This window comes from Thermobia domestica, chromosome 17, assembly GCF_964235325.1.
Source record: "Thermobia domestica chromosome 17, izTheDome1.hap1.1, whole genome shotgun sequence".
Classification (NCBI taxonomy): Eukaryota; Metazoa; Arthropoda; class Insecta; order Zygentoma; family Lepismatidae; genus Thermobia; species Thermobia domestica.
The window spans coordinates 77,457,860-77,472,423 of NC_137470.1; the positions used below are offsets into that span (position 1 = coordinate 77,457,860).

The window sequence follows — 14,564 nt, forward strand, 5'->3', positions numbered from 1 at the left end:
CATTTTTTTAATGGCAACATAGTAGGTAATACGCTTCAATACATTTAAAATCGAAATAAAACCCATATCTAATAGCTGTATGGTAGCAGTAAAACTCTGAGAGTGTCAGTTTCTCTATATTGAAGTCCTTTATGCATATCATTACACAACAACCACACAACTCATGGGTTTATCTGAGGTCTGTAGTATAGCATGTGGACAGTGAAAAAATGTTTACCAGTACCACAAATTGTAACGTCTTCTGAAGTAATAATGATCTCCTCCCCAGCAACATTTTCTGCATAGTTACGACAAGTTCAAGCTGTGGGAAGATTACTTTGGTTAATGATAACTTCGTGTTGGGTCTTGGATGGCTTAATTGCAAATAAAGACATGTTTTCACCTTCTCTAACAGCTTGGAGCAGCCTAAATATGAGCAACTTCAGTCCATTTACGATGACATCAGAAATAAATATGGCTTACACTTAGCTACATTTAGTCCGTCGGTTATCCCGCCTGAAGACTGTCAACCTAAATTCGCCCTCGCCCTGGCAGTGGCAGTTGACTCGCCCTCGCGAAGGGAGTTTCCATTGCCTTGCTCACCCTCGCCTTCGTACCATTGAGGGCGAGGTTATTTGAGGGTGAGGAAGTCCTCGCGAGGGAGGCCCACGCGAGGATCAGATTCTCAATTTTCCAGCCTATTTGCTGAATTATTTTCTTAACATACGTCCTAAACAAAGAAAACTAAACATACCATCGTTTAACTTACTCCGGATCACCTAAACAAATCATTGACTACTCCACACTTAATATTACCATGAATATGTTCATATAAAATTTAAATAGAGTTTCCTTTACATCTTTCGGTGCAAACTAGTGTTTCTCATGAGACGAGACGAGACGAGAAATAAGGTTTATCGCTCGTCTTGTAAATTTTATAGAAGTCTCGTCTCAATTCTCGGAAACTTCTTTATTGTCTCGATTCTCGACGATTCACTTTTCGTCTCGTTCTGCAAATTTACATACAAAATGTATTCCCTCATCTAGAAGTTCTCAGAATCCTTCTGCGTCACAAGAGGCGTAAGAAAGGTGTATACAACAACATTTAAAGCATATTTATGATTGAAATATATTGTGTAATGATTTGAGCATCTTTAAACGTTCATAAATGCTCTTCATTGTGAACCGTACAATCACTTTTATCAATTTATAGGTTTTACGTACGGATCATTTAGCACTAAAATATGTTTGGGACCTAAGACTTGGATGAACTAGTGTTGCTCACGAGTCTCGAAAAAATTCTTGTTTTGTTTCGTAGTGCAAATTATAAGAGTGATAAAGATATAGTGTTTGACTGTACTCTATATAAACAAACACGGGATTATTTCTTGGATCGTTGGTAGCTGGAACATGTACTTCGATCATGATTATATTGTGACGAGGAACGACTTGGGGATGACGTTAGTTACAAACGGTTCAATTGTAACAAAGAGTTAAGAAATCTTCTAACATGGAATCAGCCACATGATTACATTGACGAGGATTACAACACCTACGCAGACATACTTAAGTTGACTCATGCGTTGTATCAGAATCACGATCCAAGACAAGACATAGTTAAATCCTCATCCAGTGACGAATAACGAAAGGTCATTAAATCTATCTGGCTTTAATAAAGAAAACCCCACACAAAGCGAGTGAAGAAGGTATTGGATATTTTGGGCTTCAATTACGAAGTACCAACGGGTGCCAAAATAATTTATCTGGGTGGATGATGTCAGGAAGCTTGTGGATTGTGTCTTAGTGGTTACTGGTGAGAGAATGACCTGGAACCGATTCTTCCAGAAGGAAAAGTTAAATATCATGGACATGATTACGTCTCTCTTATCTAATTCCATTCTGTCTGATCCTAAGAGTATGTGGTACCTAATGAGCATCATTAACTTACTGGCGCCCAGGTTCTGGAAGACATATAAGGCAGTGATTTGAGCTTGCATTTGAGATGCATATTCCGGGCTATCAATTTTGAGGTCCAGGAACTCGTCTTGATGAAAGATTAACCCACAAACGCCCAAGACCAGTTAGGTCACAAAACTTTGCATACACTAGCAACTGCCTGAACAATACCGTGTTACATCGAAAACCTGAGAAGAAAACTGAACGAAACTCTTACAACAAGAGAACGGATAGTGTGCCTGAAGTGGAACAACGGGGTTTTGACTAAATGAATGATATAGCCCATGTAACGTAGTGAAACATAAAGTGGGTCACTGGTGGCACAAGGAGCGTTTGTTGGTTAAACATATATGATAGGGGAATTGATAGGCTATATAAAGCTGATAGAAAACATGATATGTGTATATAAGCTTTAAGGAACTAGATGCTGGGCACAGAGCAGATAAGGAAGTGCGACATAAAGCGTTTGGTCGTGTTGTTGGCAATGGTGCCAGTATCGGTGAAACAGTAGCAGCATTAGAAGCTACTCTAGCTATGAATGCTAAAATCAAGATGGGATGTATAAAAATATATCTAAGGTAATGATGGAGCGGTATGAAGTGAGCAGAATTAAGATGAACTGCGTTAAGTTTGCCGTTACACCAAATGAACTATAGTCGATCAGAACTATAGTTATACTTACACAGCAATAACTCTCAAAGTGTACGCAGGGGTTAGAGAGTGATACGAGTTGTATTGAACTTAAACCTCATACCTCAGTTAAAGAGATTTAAGGAGCATAAAGTTGCCGGCTTTATTTATTACAATATACCCGCTTGTTAGCTCCCTCGATGAGTTGGAGAGTGTGGTAGATCTTTCAACTTCAATAGCCAAGACGGTGATATATGAGAAGAAAAACAAAGCAGAGTTAGATTAGAAGAATCATCATAATTAGATGATCGAAGCTGCAATGTTCTCTAAACGTGCAAGTGATTCATGTCTACATAGTCTCACTAAAAAACCGCTCAAGGATGCCTACTTTAAATATATAGCATGTAAGATACGTATCAAGAACTTCCATGAAAAAAATGAAATATTTGAGTTTTACGTCCCACGGTTATGCCGGTTAGGCTAAAGGAGACGGTGATGCTGAGTAATGAATGAAATGGTGGAATGAAGAAAGTGGCAGGAAACGGGAGAACCCCGAGAAAACCCACGCACACGGTGTTTTTCCACCTCATGTTCACTTGGCGGGGACTGGGATCGAATCCAGGACCCCAAGCACCAGAGGTGAACGCTCTACCACTGAGCCACCGCGGCTCCCAAGAACTTCCATTGAGTGTTTTGCAAAGGGATACAGGTAAAGTCTACATAGAATATAATGCAGATAGATCATTATGGTCTAGAGCAGGGCAAAAAATTTCGAAGTCAGACGCACTCGCCAATCCAAAAATGATGGTCGCCAATATCTCTCACGTACAAATTATGAGAACCCACCTCCCGGCCACGGTCTTTGAACCCCCTCCCCCAAAAAAGTTCACATCAGAGCATAAAATTTCAAAGCAAGACAATTAGATTCAGGATAATCAATTTTGAATTGGACAATTCATATAAATGTTAAAAAATATTTTACCTTAAGACCACGTTTGTGTAACGCTCTCTCTCTCTCTCTGCACTGAAGTACCAATTATCGATTGCAGTTTTCAGATCAAAGTCCTTAAGTGAGGGGCTATGTCCGTTGTGAAGACTACCCATTCCGCGTTTTCTCTCACTCAGTGACAATTATTTTCGTGCAAAATGGGAACTGCGCAGCCCTTGAGTTTAGGCAGAAAGCATTCTGGTCGCCAGCTCTAAATTTCTAGTCGCCGATGGCGACCTGGCGACCGGAAATTTTGCGCCCTGGTCTAGAGTATTTACAATTCATTACACATCGGCGAAATTCTATCACTAATTAATACATCAGTTAAATAATAGAATTGTCAGACATGTAAACAGACACCCCACTAAAGCAGGTACATTATTGAAATCTGGATTAGTTTAGTCGAACGGTTTAGTAGATGTAAAATCAAAATGCGTTTTTCGGGAAAATATGGAACTCCACTAGCTAATGCAACTGAATATCTAGGCACTGAAAAATAATAATTCTTTCCCTGGTCCATAGAATCCCAACCTCTTCTCTCTAATTCCATGTATTTCCAGACTATTAGAGCGGCAAAGAAAATTTGCCATGTCCTTGCTTCGCTGAGGGTCGTGCGTAGCTACCCTGTGAAAGTAATTGGATTGGATCTTACTTTTGAACGCAACACTCACTCAATATAAGATAAGCTATTAGTGTCATTTCCTCTGTAAAATGAACACAAACTCGCTGATCAGGAAATATATTCAAAACGATGCACGTTTTTTCAATAGTTTACTTCAGACTTTGATTACAGTAGATGTTTGTCCTAAAATGCTTTTAACTGGAACTTGTGAGCTCTATTTAAGATGGCTTCGTTTTTATTTCTTGTGTATTTTTTTGCAGCTCAGCTATTAATAGTCCCTCGTGACGTTATTCCATTCAATAAGAAAGACAACGACGTAGTGGGGAATGTTCTGCTGAAAAATGTATCATCATTACCCGTCACATTCAAGGTAAGAATTAATGTAAACACATTGTTTATATGTTGATTAAAGTCATAGTTTATAATCTTGCAACATTAATTCATATGAATAAATTTCTTGTTTTATATCAAGTTTGATTAACACAGTGTGTCCGTAAAGTTGCGCAATCCAAAATTTGATTGCGTATATCTTTTGAACCAAAAACGATAAAGATCTAAGACTTGAAAATAATGTAAGACTTGAAAATAATTTCGAGATCATAACCAATGTTGGAATTTGTAACGTTTTTGGATAGTAATGAAAGAAAGTACCGAAAATATCAAATAAAAATTCAAAAAATCAAGAAAATCAATATTCAGTTGCAGAAAACTGATTTCCTGCGGGCAAATACCTGTGTATATGTACAGTATGAATCAACATTTATCAATTGGTGCAAAAAAGTGATAAAACTGATGCAGCATTGCCATGTAAAGAGGCTATTTAATTCAAGTCCGTAATTTTTTTTACAGGCACGCGGCCCCTGCCAATACTGTTGTTGTAAAATTACCGCAACAGATGTGTTTTAAGTTAATTAATGATAAGAAATGAGAATTTGCACCTAATTGATTACCTGAGTTTTTATGCAAAAATTTTATCGCATTAATTTTAAAACAGTGTTGCCAGGGGCCGCGTTTCTGTCAAAAACACCTATTTTACTGACTTGCATTCACTAGCCTTTTTACATGGCAACACTACATCAACTTTGTCACATTCTTGCACAAATGGATAAATGTTGATGCATGTTGCACAAATACACAGGTATTTACCCGCAGAAAATCATTTTTTCTGCAACTGAATATTGATTTTCTTCATTTTGTACATTTTTTATTCTACATTTTCGGAACTTAATTTCGTTACCACACAAAAACTCTGCAAATTCTAACAATGATCATAATCTCCAAAATATCTACATAGAACACGCTTACATTTGTTTTAAGTATCATGTCTTTATCGTTCTTCGTTCAAAAGATATACGCCTTCAAATTTTGGATTGTGCAACTTTACAGATACACTGTACTAAAACCAGATTGGAATCTGTAATACATTATCAACACAGCTTTTCTGTGAAGTAATTTAGAAAAAAAGTTTTATCTGTTTTATTTAGTTCAAGGAAATGTATAAAGGTAACCTAGAAAGTTCTGTCGCTTTTTGTGGAGGTCTGTGTTCAATTGACCCTCATACCGTGAGATGAATGCGAATGGAGATAAGGTGAAGATCAGTTGTTAGTGTGGGTATATCCAACATACTACCTGGTTGTGGCAATTCAGTTACACCGTGAACTTGCATAAGGACAGAGTAAACATGGGACCTCCGCAGAACGTCATAAGGGCGTCTATACTGTACGAGTTCAAACTGGGGTCAAACGTCGCTACAGCGGGCCAGAAGATATGCCAGACCTTTGGTGAGGGTGTCGTGACTACGCGAACAGTGCATCAGTGGTTTAACAAGTTTAAGGACGGTGACTAAACACTCGAAGACGCATCTCGTGCCACAAGACCAACAAATGTACAAAATGAAGATATTCAGGTAGCAATTGACGCGAACAGTGGCCAGACATATGAGAAACTGGGACTATAATTCAGTGTGAGTGGAGAAACCATTCAGCAGCATATCCATCAACTTGGGAATCAGTACAATTTAGGCTGATGCATCCTACATGATTTCACTCCGGGCCAGAAGGCAACGAGAGCAGACACCTGTGTTTCTAATTTCTTTGCTGTCTTGTCTGAGGAAGGAGGACTGTTTGTTGACATGTGATGGGAAGTGAGTCCTGTACGAAGCTCCACGGTGCTGTTATTATTTGTTAGCATCCCATGAACCGGTTCCGAAACAGCCGAAACCAGCACTGCACCAGAAGAAGGTTCTCCTATGTGTTTGGTGGGCGCTCGCGCCATCGTTTCTCGGGAACTGCTACCAGGTGGTCAGAGCATCAATACAACTATGTACTCTCAGCAGTTGAGCTATGTTCAAGAAAAACACAAAACTCTGGACCAGTACTCCTGAATTCAAGGGGGTCCTCTTGTTACATGACAACGCTAAGCCCCACGTAGCTAAAATGACCAGGGACACCATTCTACGCCTTGGATGGGAAACGCTATCGCACCCGCCATACTCCTCGGATATTGCACCGTCCGATTATCATCTGTTTCATTTTCTGGACAGTCAGTTTAGAGGATGCCAGTTTAAATCCCTAGTAGAGGTGCAAAATGCACTTGATACATTCTTCGTGTCACGGCCCACCAAGTTCTACCGCGATGGAATCCATGGCCTTTCAGAACATTAGCAGAATTTCTCACAATGCTGATGGGGACTATTTTTGATCTTCCAGGTACGTCTTAGGTGACATATTGATGTTCGAAGGTAGTGGGTGAAAATGCGACAGAACTTTCTTGCCCAGACAGCACGTACGTGTACGGCACATATGTACCAAATTTCACATAAGTAAATCCCCACGCTAAGCGGGTTTGCATATCCAGGCTCCTAACTATGAAAATATTTACGATCACTCCAACCCCAATCATTTCACAGATTCAACCTGTTGTATATAAGTTATTAGGACATAAAATTGAATGTAATTTATACGAAAAACCCTTTTATGCATTGCAAGACCTGTAACGTCCAAATATTCACCACAAACTTATAGTTGTATCGACATAAACAAACAAACAAAATAAAAAAAAAGTGTGGAGCAGGAAACCACTTTACACAAAAGTCAAAAGAGGTCATTGAAGGCATACGAACTGGTCGAGCGGTTTGGGTGACTAGTCTGTCAATCAGAAGTTTATGTGTTCAAACCCTGTAGAAAATATTCGTTTTTTTTTTCTTAAAAGTGTGTTCCTATTTTCATCAGAGGACTGAGAACATTTCTTTGAATAAATCTTTGGAAACTACTTTTCTCTCAAATTCGATTAGAAGCGAACATTATATGAATTGCTAATCTAACATCCACAGCTGAGAACAAAATATTAAGTATGTTCAATATGTCATTATTATCCTTTGATTTGTAGTGAAAAACTAATTATAAGCATTGACAATTTCAGAAGATTCTCCCCCGGTAATGGTCAAGATATGAATGAGAAAAAACTGATAAAACATTATTAGTCCATATGAGCATGATCGAAGATAACTTATGGCCACGAAGGGGAAATTTATGTCGACAGGATCTCAAATTCTCCGACAGGTCATGCCCTGAAATCTTCACTGTTTGAAAGGTATCCTTAACAAATAGAATATTATATTTATTTCTCCTTCTACGTTTCGAAATGGAAAAATCATAATTTTAAATAGAATTATAATACGATAAGCATAAAGATTTATACAACTAATGAAGTAAATATCCTTGTGTAAGTTATCGATTTCTATTCGGATTAAAACTCGAATATTCGTTTGCATCACATTTTAAAGTAAATCCTCTCTATATATAGTTCCTACTGGAAAGCATGTTTAACTCCAATTACTTAATCAATATTTTTAATAATATATTTTTATTGTAATACTCTTACTATTCAATGTTGTATGCACTTAATTTCCCAAAGCAAAACCTCACAAATGTATAATTGACTAGTAAATATTATCAAATAAATTATCATTTAGTTTACGTAAACATTGCATCGCCTGATTTGAAACTTCGTATTTTAAATAATAATAATAATAATAATAATAATAATAATAATAATAATAATAATAATAATAATAATAATAGTAGTAGTAGTAGTAGTAGTAGTAGTAAAATCATAGCCATATCTTTATCAGAATTTCAGGCTTAGTCAATAAATGAATTCAACATAGTCTCTATTCGAAGCTCTATTTAATCGAATCCGATAGAAATACAAAGAGGAACTTCGAGAACAGGTAAAAGAAAAATGTTACTTTGGTGGGTTTGAAAGTAACTTTTAAGAGTTTTTTTTTTTTTTTTTTTTTTTTTTTTTACAATTACAGACAAATGCCTTGGACACTATTTTCTTTTCTTTAAGTTAACTGATTCACCGAACGTATCTGACATATGAGTAACTTGTCTCTATTTTCTACTCGGTTATACACGTTTTACAATCTTTTCCATTAACCTTGAACGACAAGAACACGAACACAAAAACATCCACGTAGGTATGACAGTTAAAATTCCTAACTTCCCCCACGGGGAATCGAACCCGGAACCACATACACCTGAGGCACACGTGCTAGCCACTAGACCAGCGGGAAGAGCAAATAAAATGTATTTTGTAGTGTCTGAAGTTTATAGCTATTTCACCCTGTTGTAGTATGTCTATTGATTTTTTAATGTTTACCGTATTCGTTACTTTGAGGAATGATATATATTATTGATATAGGTTTTATTACATATTCGGCCATAAATATTATATAAATTATCAGAATTATTCATGATCTTCCATGGAAATTCACTGGTGCATGCGCAGTAGAAACAGAAGAACACAATTTTCTGATGTTGGTCAGAACGCAAATTTCTAACAGGCTGTCTGAATTCCTTGGTGGAAAGCAGTAGTTCCCAACCTAGGGACCTGCAGCTTCCTCCTGAGTAAGCATGAAGAGCGAGTAAGGTGGCGAAAGCTACTGGCATAAAAGAATTGTGCAATAAGTAAATAAAGCACTACTTATTATGACTTTCAAATTCAGCTTGACAATTTTATAATTGCCGTTTTACAAAAACATCATATTGCACTAGGAGGGTATGCAAAAGTTTTGCTGGAAATAAATATAAATTCCTGGGATGATGATGATGATGATTATTATTATTATTATTATTATTATTATTATTGGTCTCCTACTTCTTGGCCAAGATGTGAAATATTCACTACCTTCTTCATACCGCTAAATCAATTTCTTCACTGTTTTCTCGTCACAGCTCATACCCCTAGCTATCTGAATGGCAATTTGTCTAATTGTTGCTCGACCTATGATTTTCCCTCGCATAGTAACAGATAGTTTTCTACAGCTTTTAGAGCGAGGTATTTTGACAACCTGTAGAAATTTGCATTGTGATTCGTATTAGCAATGACAGTAAAGTGGATATTTCTGTTCCTACTGTGCATCATCAGTATCATTATATCAGAAGTATTCCGCCATTACCAGCGGGTCACTTACCGCAGCTGAGAAGCTGCCATGCTCCACGATCTTCTGTTAACCTCTCCATCTTCACATACGATTTTTCTGTTTTGATATCGCCAGTAGCCTAATTCTGTTTCTATATAGTCTAATTCGTCCTCTCCCTCTCTTCCCTGCCACCATACCCTCTAGCACATCCCTCATGATACAGTTCCTTCTTAAGAGTTTCTACAGTTTCATCCATGTTTATGTCCTATAAATACAGTAAAATACAGTAAACGAAGCATTTTATGAGTATTTTTCTTTACAACTCTATTCGTGGTCCCCTCAAAATACTATTTCCTCCATCCTCCGCCATTTCTATCCTTGCTTTTATTTCACGTTCGCATGTCAAATCATCACTAGTAATAGTACTCAGATATCGAAAACTAATCACTTGTTGTTTTTTCCCGCTCCTACTTCTATATTTCACACCGATCGCTTCGTTTCAATCACCATGGATTTTGTCTTTCTAACATTTATTTTCATCCCATATTCTTCACAAGCCTTTCTCAAGTTTTCTACATCTTATTAATTTTCTTTTTAGATTCTACAACAACAACCATATCAACCCCAAACCGTATACACCTCACCATTCTATCTTCTACGGAAATTCCATATTCATTATGTAGACTCGTTTTCGTTATCTCTTCTAAATAGTTATTAAATAAAATATAATCGGCGGAATATAGCCCTATAATCTCTGTTGAACTCATCTTCCAATTACACTGTCTGTCTACTGCGCATGCACCAGTGAATTTCCATGGAAGATCATGAATAATTCTGATAATTTATATAATATTTATGGCCGAATATGTAATAAAACATATCATTCAATAATATATATCATTCCTCAAAGTAACGAATACGGTAAACATTAAAAAATCAATAAACATACTACAACAGGGTGAAATAGCTATAAACTTCAGACACTACAAAATACATTTTATTTGCTCTTTCCGCTGGTCTAGTGGCTAGCATGTGTGCCTCAGGTGTATGTGGTCCCGCGTTCGATTCCCCGTGGGGGAGGTTAGGAATTTTAACTGTCATACCTATGTGGATGTTTTTGTGTTCGTGTTCTTGTCGTTCAAGGTTAATGGAAAAGATTGTAAAACGTGTATAACCGAGTAGAATATAGAGACAAGTTACTCATATGTCAGATACGTTCGGTGAATCAGTTAACTTAAAGAAAAGAAAAAAGTGTCCAAGGCATTTGTCTGTAATTTGCAAAAAAAAAAAAAAAAAAAAAACTAACTCTTAAAAGTTACATCCAAACCCACCAAAGTAACATTTTTCTTTTATCTGTTCTCGAAGTTCCTCTTCGTATTTCTATCTGATTCGATTAAATAGAGCTTCGAATAGAGACTATGTTGAATTCATTTATTGACTAAGCCTGAAATTCTGATAAAGATATGGCTATGATTTTACTACTACTACTACTACTACTACTACTACTATTATTATTATTATTATTATTATTATTATTATTATTATTATTATTATTATTATTATTATTATTATTATTATTTAAAATACGAAGTTTCAAATCAGGCGATGCAATGTTTACGTAAACTAAATGATAATTTATTTGATAATATTTACTAGTCAATTATACATTTGTGAGGTTTTGCTTTGGGAAATTAAGTGCATACAACATTGAATAGTAAGAGTATTACAATAAAAATATATTATTAAAAATATTGATTAAGTAATTGGAGTTAAACATGCTTTCCAGTAGGAACTATATATAGAGAGGATTTACTTTAAAATGTGATGCAAACGAATATTCGAGTTTTAATCCGAATAGAAATCGATAACTTACACAAGGATATTTACTTCATTAGTTGTATAAATCTTTATGCTTATCGTATTATAATTCTATTTAAAATTATGATTATTCCATTTCAAAACGTAGAAGGAGAAATAAATATAATATTCTATTTGTTAAGGAAACCTTTCAAACAATGATAATTTCAGGTCATGACCCGTCGGAGAATTTGAGACCCTGTCGACATAAATTTCCCCTTCGTGGCCATAAGTTATTTTCGATCATGCTCAAAGTAGACTAATAATGTTTTATCAGTTTTTTCTCATTCATATCTTGACCATTACCGGGGAGAATCTTCTGAAATCGTCAATGCTTATAATTACTTTTTAATTACAAATCAAATGATAATAATGACATATTGAACATACTTAATATTTTGTTCTCAGCTGTGGATTTTAGATTAGCAATTCATATAATGTTCGCTTCTAATCGAATTTGAGAGAAAAGTAATTTCCAAAGATTTATTCAAAGAAATGTTCTCAGTCCTCTGATGAAAATAGGAACACACTTTTAAGAAAAAAACAAAACGAATATTTTCTACAGGGTTTGAACACATAAACTTCTGATTGACAGACTAGTCACCCAAACCGCTCGACCAGTTCGTATGTCTTCAGTGACCTCTTTTGACTTTTGTGTTGTAAAGTGGTTTCCTGCTCCACACTTTTTTGTTTTGTTTATGTCGATACAACTATAAGTTTGTGGTGAATATTTGGACGTTACAGATCTTGCAATGCATAAAAGGGTTTTTCGTATAAATTACATTCAATTTTATGTCCTAATAACTTATATACAACAGGTTGAATCTGTGAAATGATTGGGGTTGGAGTGATCGTAAATATTTTCATAGTTAGGAGCCTGGATATGCAAACCCGCTCAGCGTGGGGATTTACTTCTGTGAAATTTGGTACTATCTATGTATAAGCCGTACATGTGCACAAGTGCATTTGTGTGGGTGATGCACACATACATAACCCGTGTTTAAGCCGTACATGTGAATTTGCGTGGATGAAGCACACATACATAACCCTGTATGTGCACATGTGCATTTGAGTGGGTTATGCACACGTACATAACCCGTGATTAAGTCGTGCGTGTTCACATGTGCATTTGCATGGATCTAGTACACATTTATATAACCCGTGCCTAAGCCGTTATGTTCATATGTCCAATTGCGTGGATGAAGCACACGTACATAACCCGCGATTAAGTCGTGCATGTACACAGGTGCATTTCCGTGGATGAAGCACACATTTATATAACCCGTGCTTAAGCCGTTATGTACACATGTGCATTTGCGTGGATGAAACACACGTATATATCGCGTGATGAAGTCGTGCATGTGCACATATGCATTTGCGTGGAAGAAGCACATTTAAATAGGCTACTGCACAAGTGTATGACACATTCAAAATACCATGCAAGTTTATACTTTTACTTTCATTCTCCTAGTATTTAAAACATGCAATATGGCTGTAGTATTGTAATTGAAAGTTGTCGTTTTTCCTCCAGGCGGTGTTATAGAGACTTTTCGACGATTGGCAGCTGAATGACTGTAAAAACTCCGTAACTTCCGCTGAGCTAGGATTTAAGATCAAAAGGTGGCAGCACTGTACTGATGTAACTACTGTCAGACAGTTCGTAGGTTTACAAACTTATTTTCGTAACCGATTACAGCAAAACATATTGCGTTATTTTTTACTTGACAAACATGTCAAATATACTACCTAAAGCTTTGCTCATTGCAAATAATAAACTCCAAAAGTAAAATTCTCACTGACAATTATCAGTTACTTCTGATGTACTTCGAAGATGATGTCTTTGGTGCTCCCTCCACCAACACAGAAACTTCAGTAAATGATCCAGTCACCGTTGGTAAACTGTTAGAATTTCTCACATTAACCCTGCAGAATATTCATCCTTTCCATCGTCCACACATCCTTCAGCAACTCACTCTTGCCGCTAAAGCCACTTACTCAAACAATTATGTTCACTTCCATACTACACCACTCGAAACATCTGTTTAATATCTTGGTCGTCATGGATATCAGCTTTCTGTTTCTCAATATTCGTTCAATCGCCAAGAATAAAACTCTTTTTCAAGCACTCCTACAAGAAGAACACATCACTGCTTTTCTTCTGAATGAAACTTTTTTGACTCAGTCCATGCAATGCAGATTTCCTAACTACACGTTGCTTCGCCATGATAACATGACACCAGCGTTAAGAGCGAACGGTGGAGTTGCTATGGGCTTTCGCCATAATCTACCATTCAGACAGCATAGCTGCCCTGCACTAGCCTTACCAGAGCATATCGTAGCTACTTTGTATTTTAAATCCATCGCTCTTACTTTCGCTACCATCTACGTCAGACCCGGCACTCCAATTCCGTTAGATTTTTTCACTCACATCTCTAATAACTTCAAACATTTTATCATCCTCGCAGACGTAAATTTTCATAGTCGCTCTGCTCATGAACGCACCCAATTTCAAGACCATATAGCATCTCAGACTTCAGGAATTCTTCTCAACCTTCCTTCGCCCACACGTCCAGTTTCCAATACCACACCCGATATTGCAATTACATCCAATACAATAGTTACACGTTGTACCGTGGCAGTCTTAGACTTACTAGGTAGTGATCACGCTCCCATTAAAATCACATATCATACTGGTCTCGTCCCTTCACAAGCAGCATCATCACCTCATCTCACACCACGCTATGATAAAGCAGATTGGGCCAATTATCGCACTTACATCTCTTCTACCATCGACCATTATCGTTCACCAACCACTCCTGACGAGCTTTCGACGCAGGTCACCACTATAACCAATGCTATTCAGCAAGCTTCAGCTCTATACATTCCACAAACCGAATCAGTACCTTATCGACCTAAACTACCACCTCACTATCTCGCTATGATCCGTCGTTCTCGTCAGTGTTATCGGGAATACCTGCACACTCGAAACCCTGATACTTTACGTCTTCACCATCAACTCCAGAGAACTGTTCGCAACTATATTACAGCTTATAAGCAACGCCAATGGATCAAAACATGTAATCATCTTTCTGAAACATCGCATC

The 14,564-nt window shown here is 36.9% G+C and overlaps 1 protein-coding gene across 2 annotated transcripts in view; it reads left to right on the plus strand.

Annotated features, from left to right (window-relative positions):
- Positions 1-14,564, plus strand: part of LOC145674551 (uncharacterized) — a 324,837-nt gene that overhangs the window by 236,718 nt on the left and 73,555 nt on the right. For both annotated transcript variants that reach the window (XM_081744724.1, XM_081744723.1), the window contains exon 3: positions 4,436-4,545. In XM_081744724.1, the coding sequence (XP_081600850.1) occupies positions 4,436-4,545 (110 nt within the window). The remainder of the gene's footprint in view (positions 1-4,435; positions 4,546-14,564) is intronic.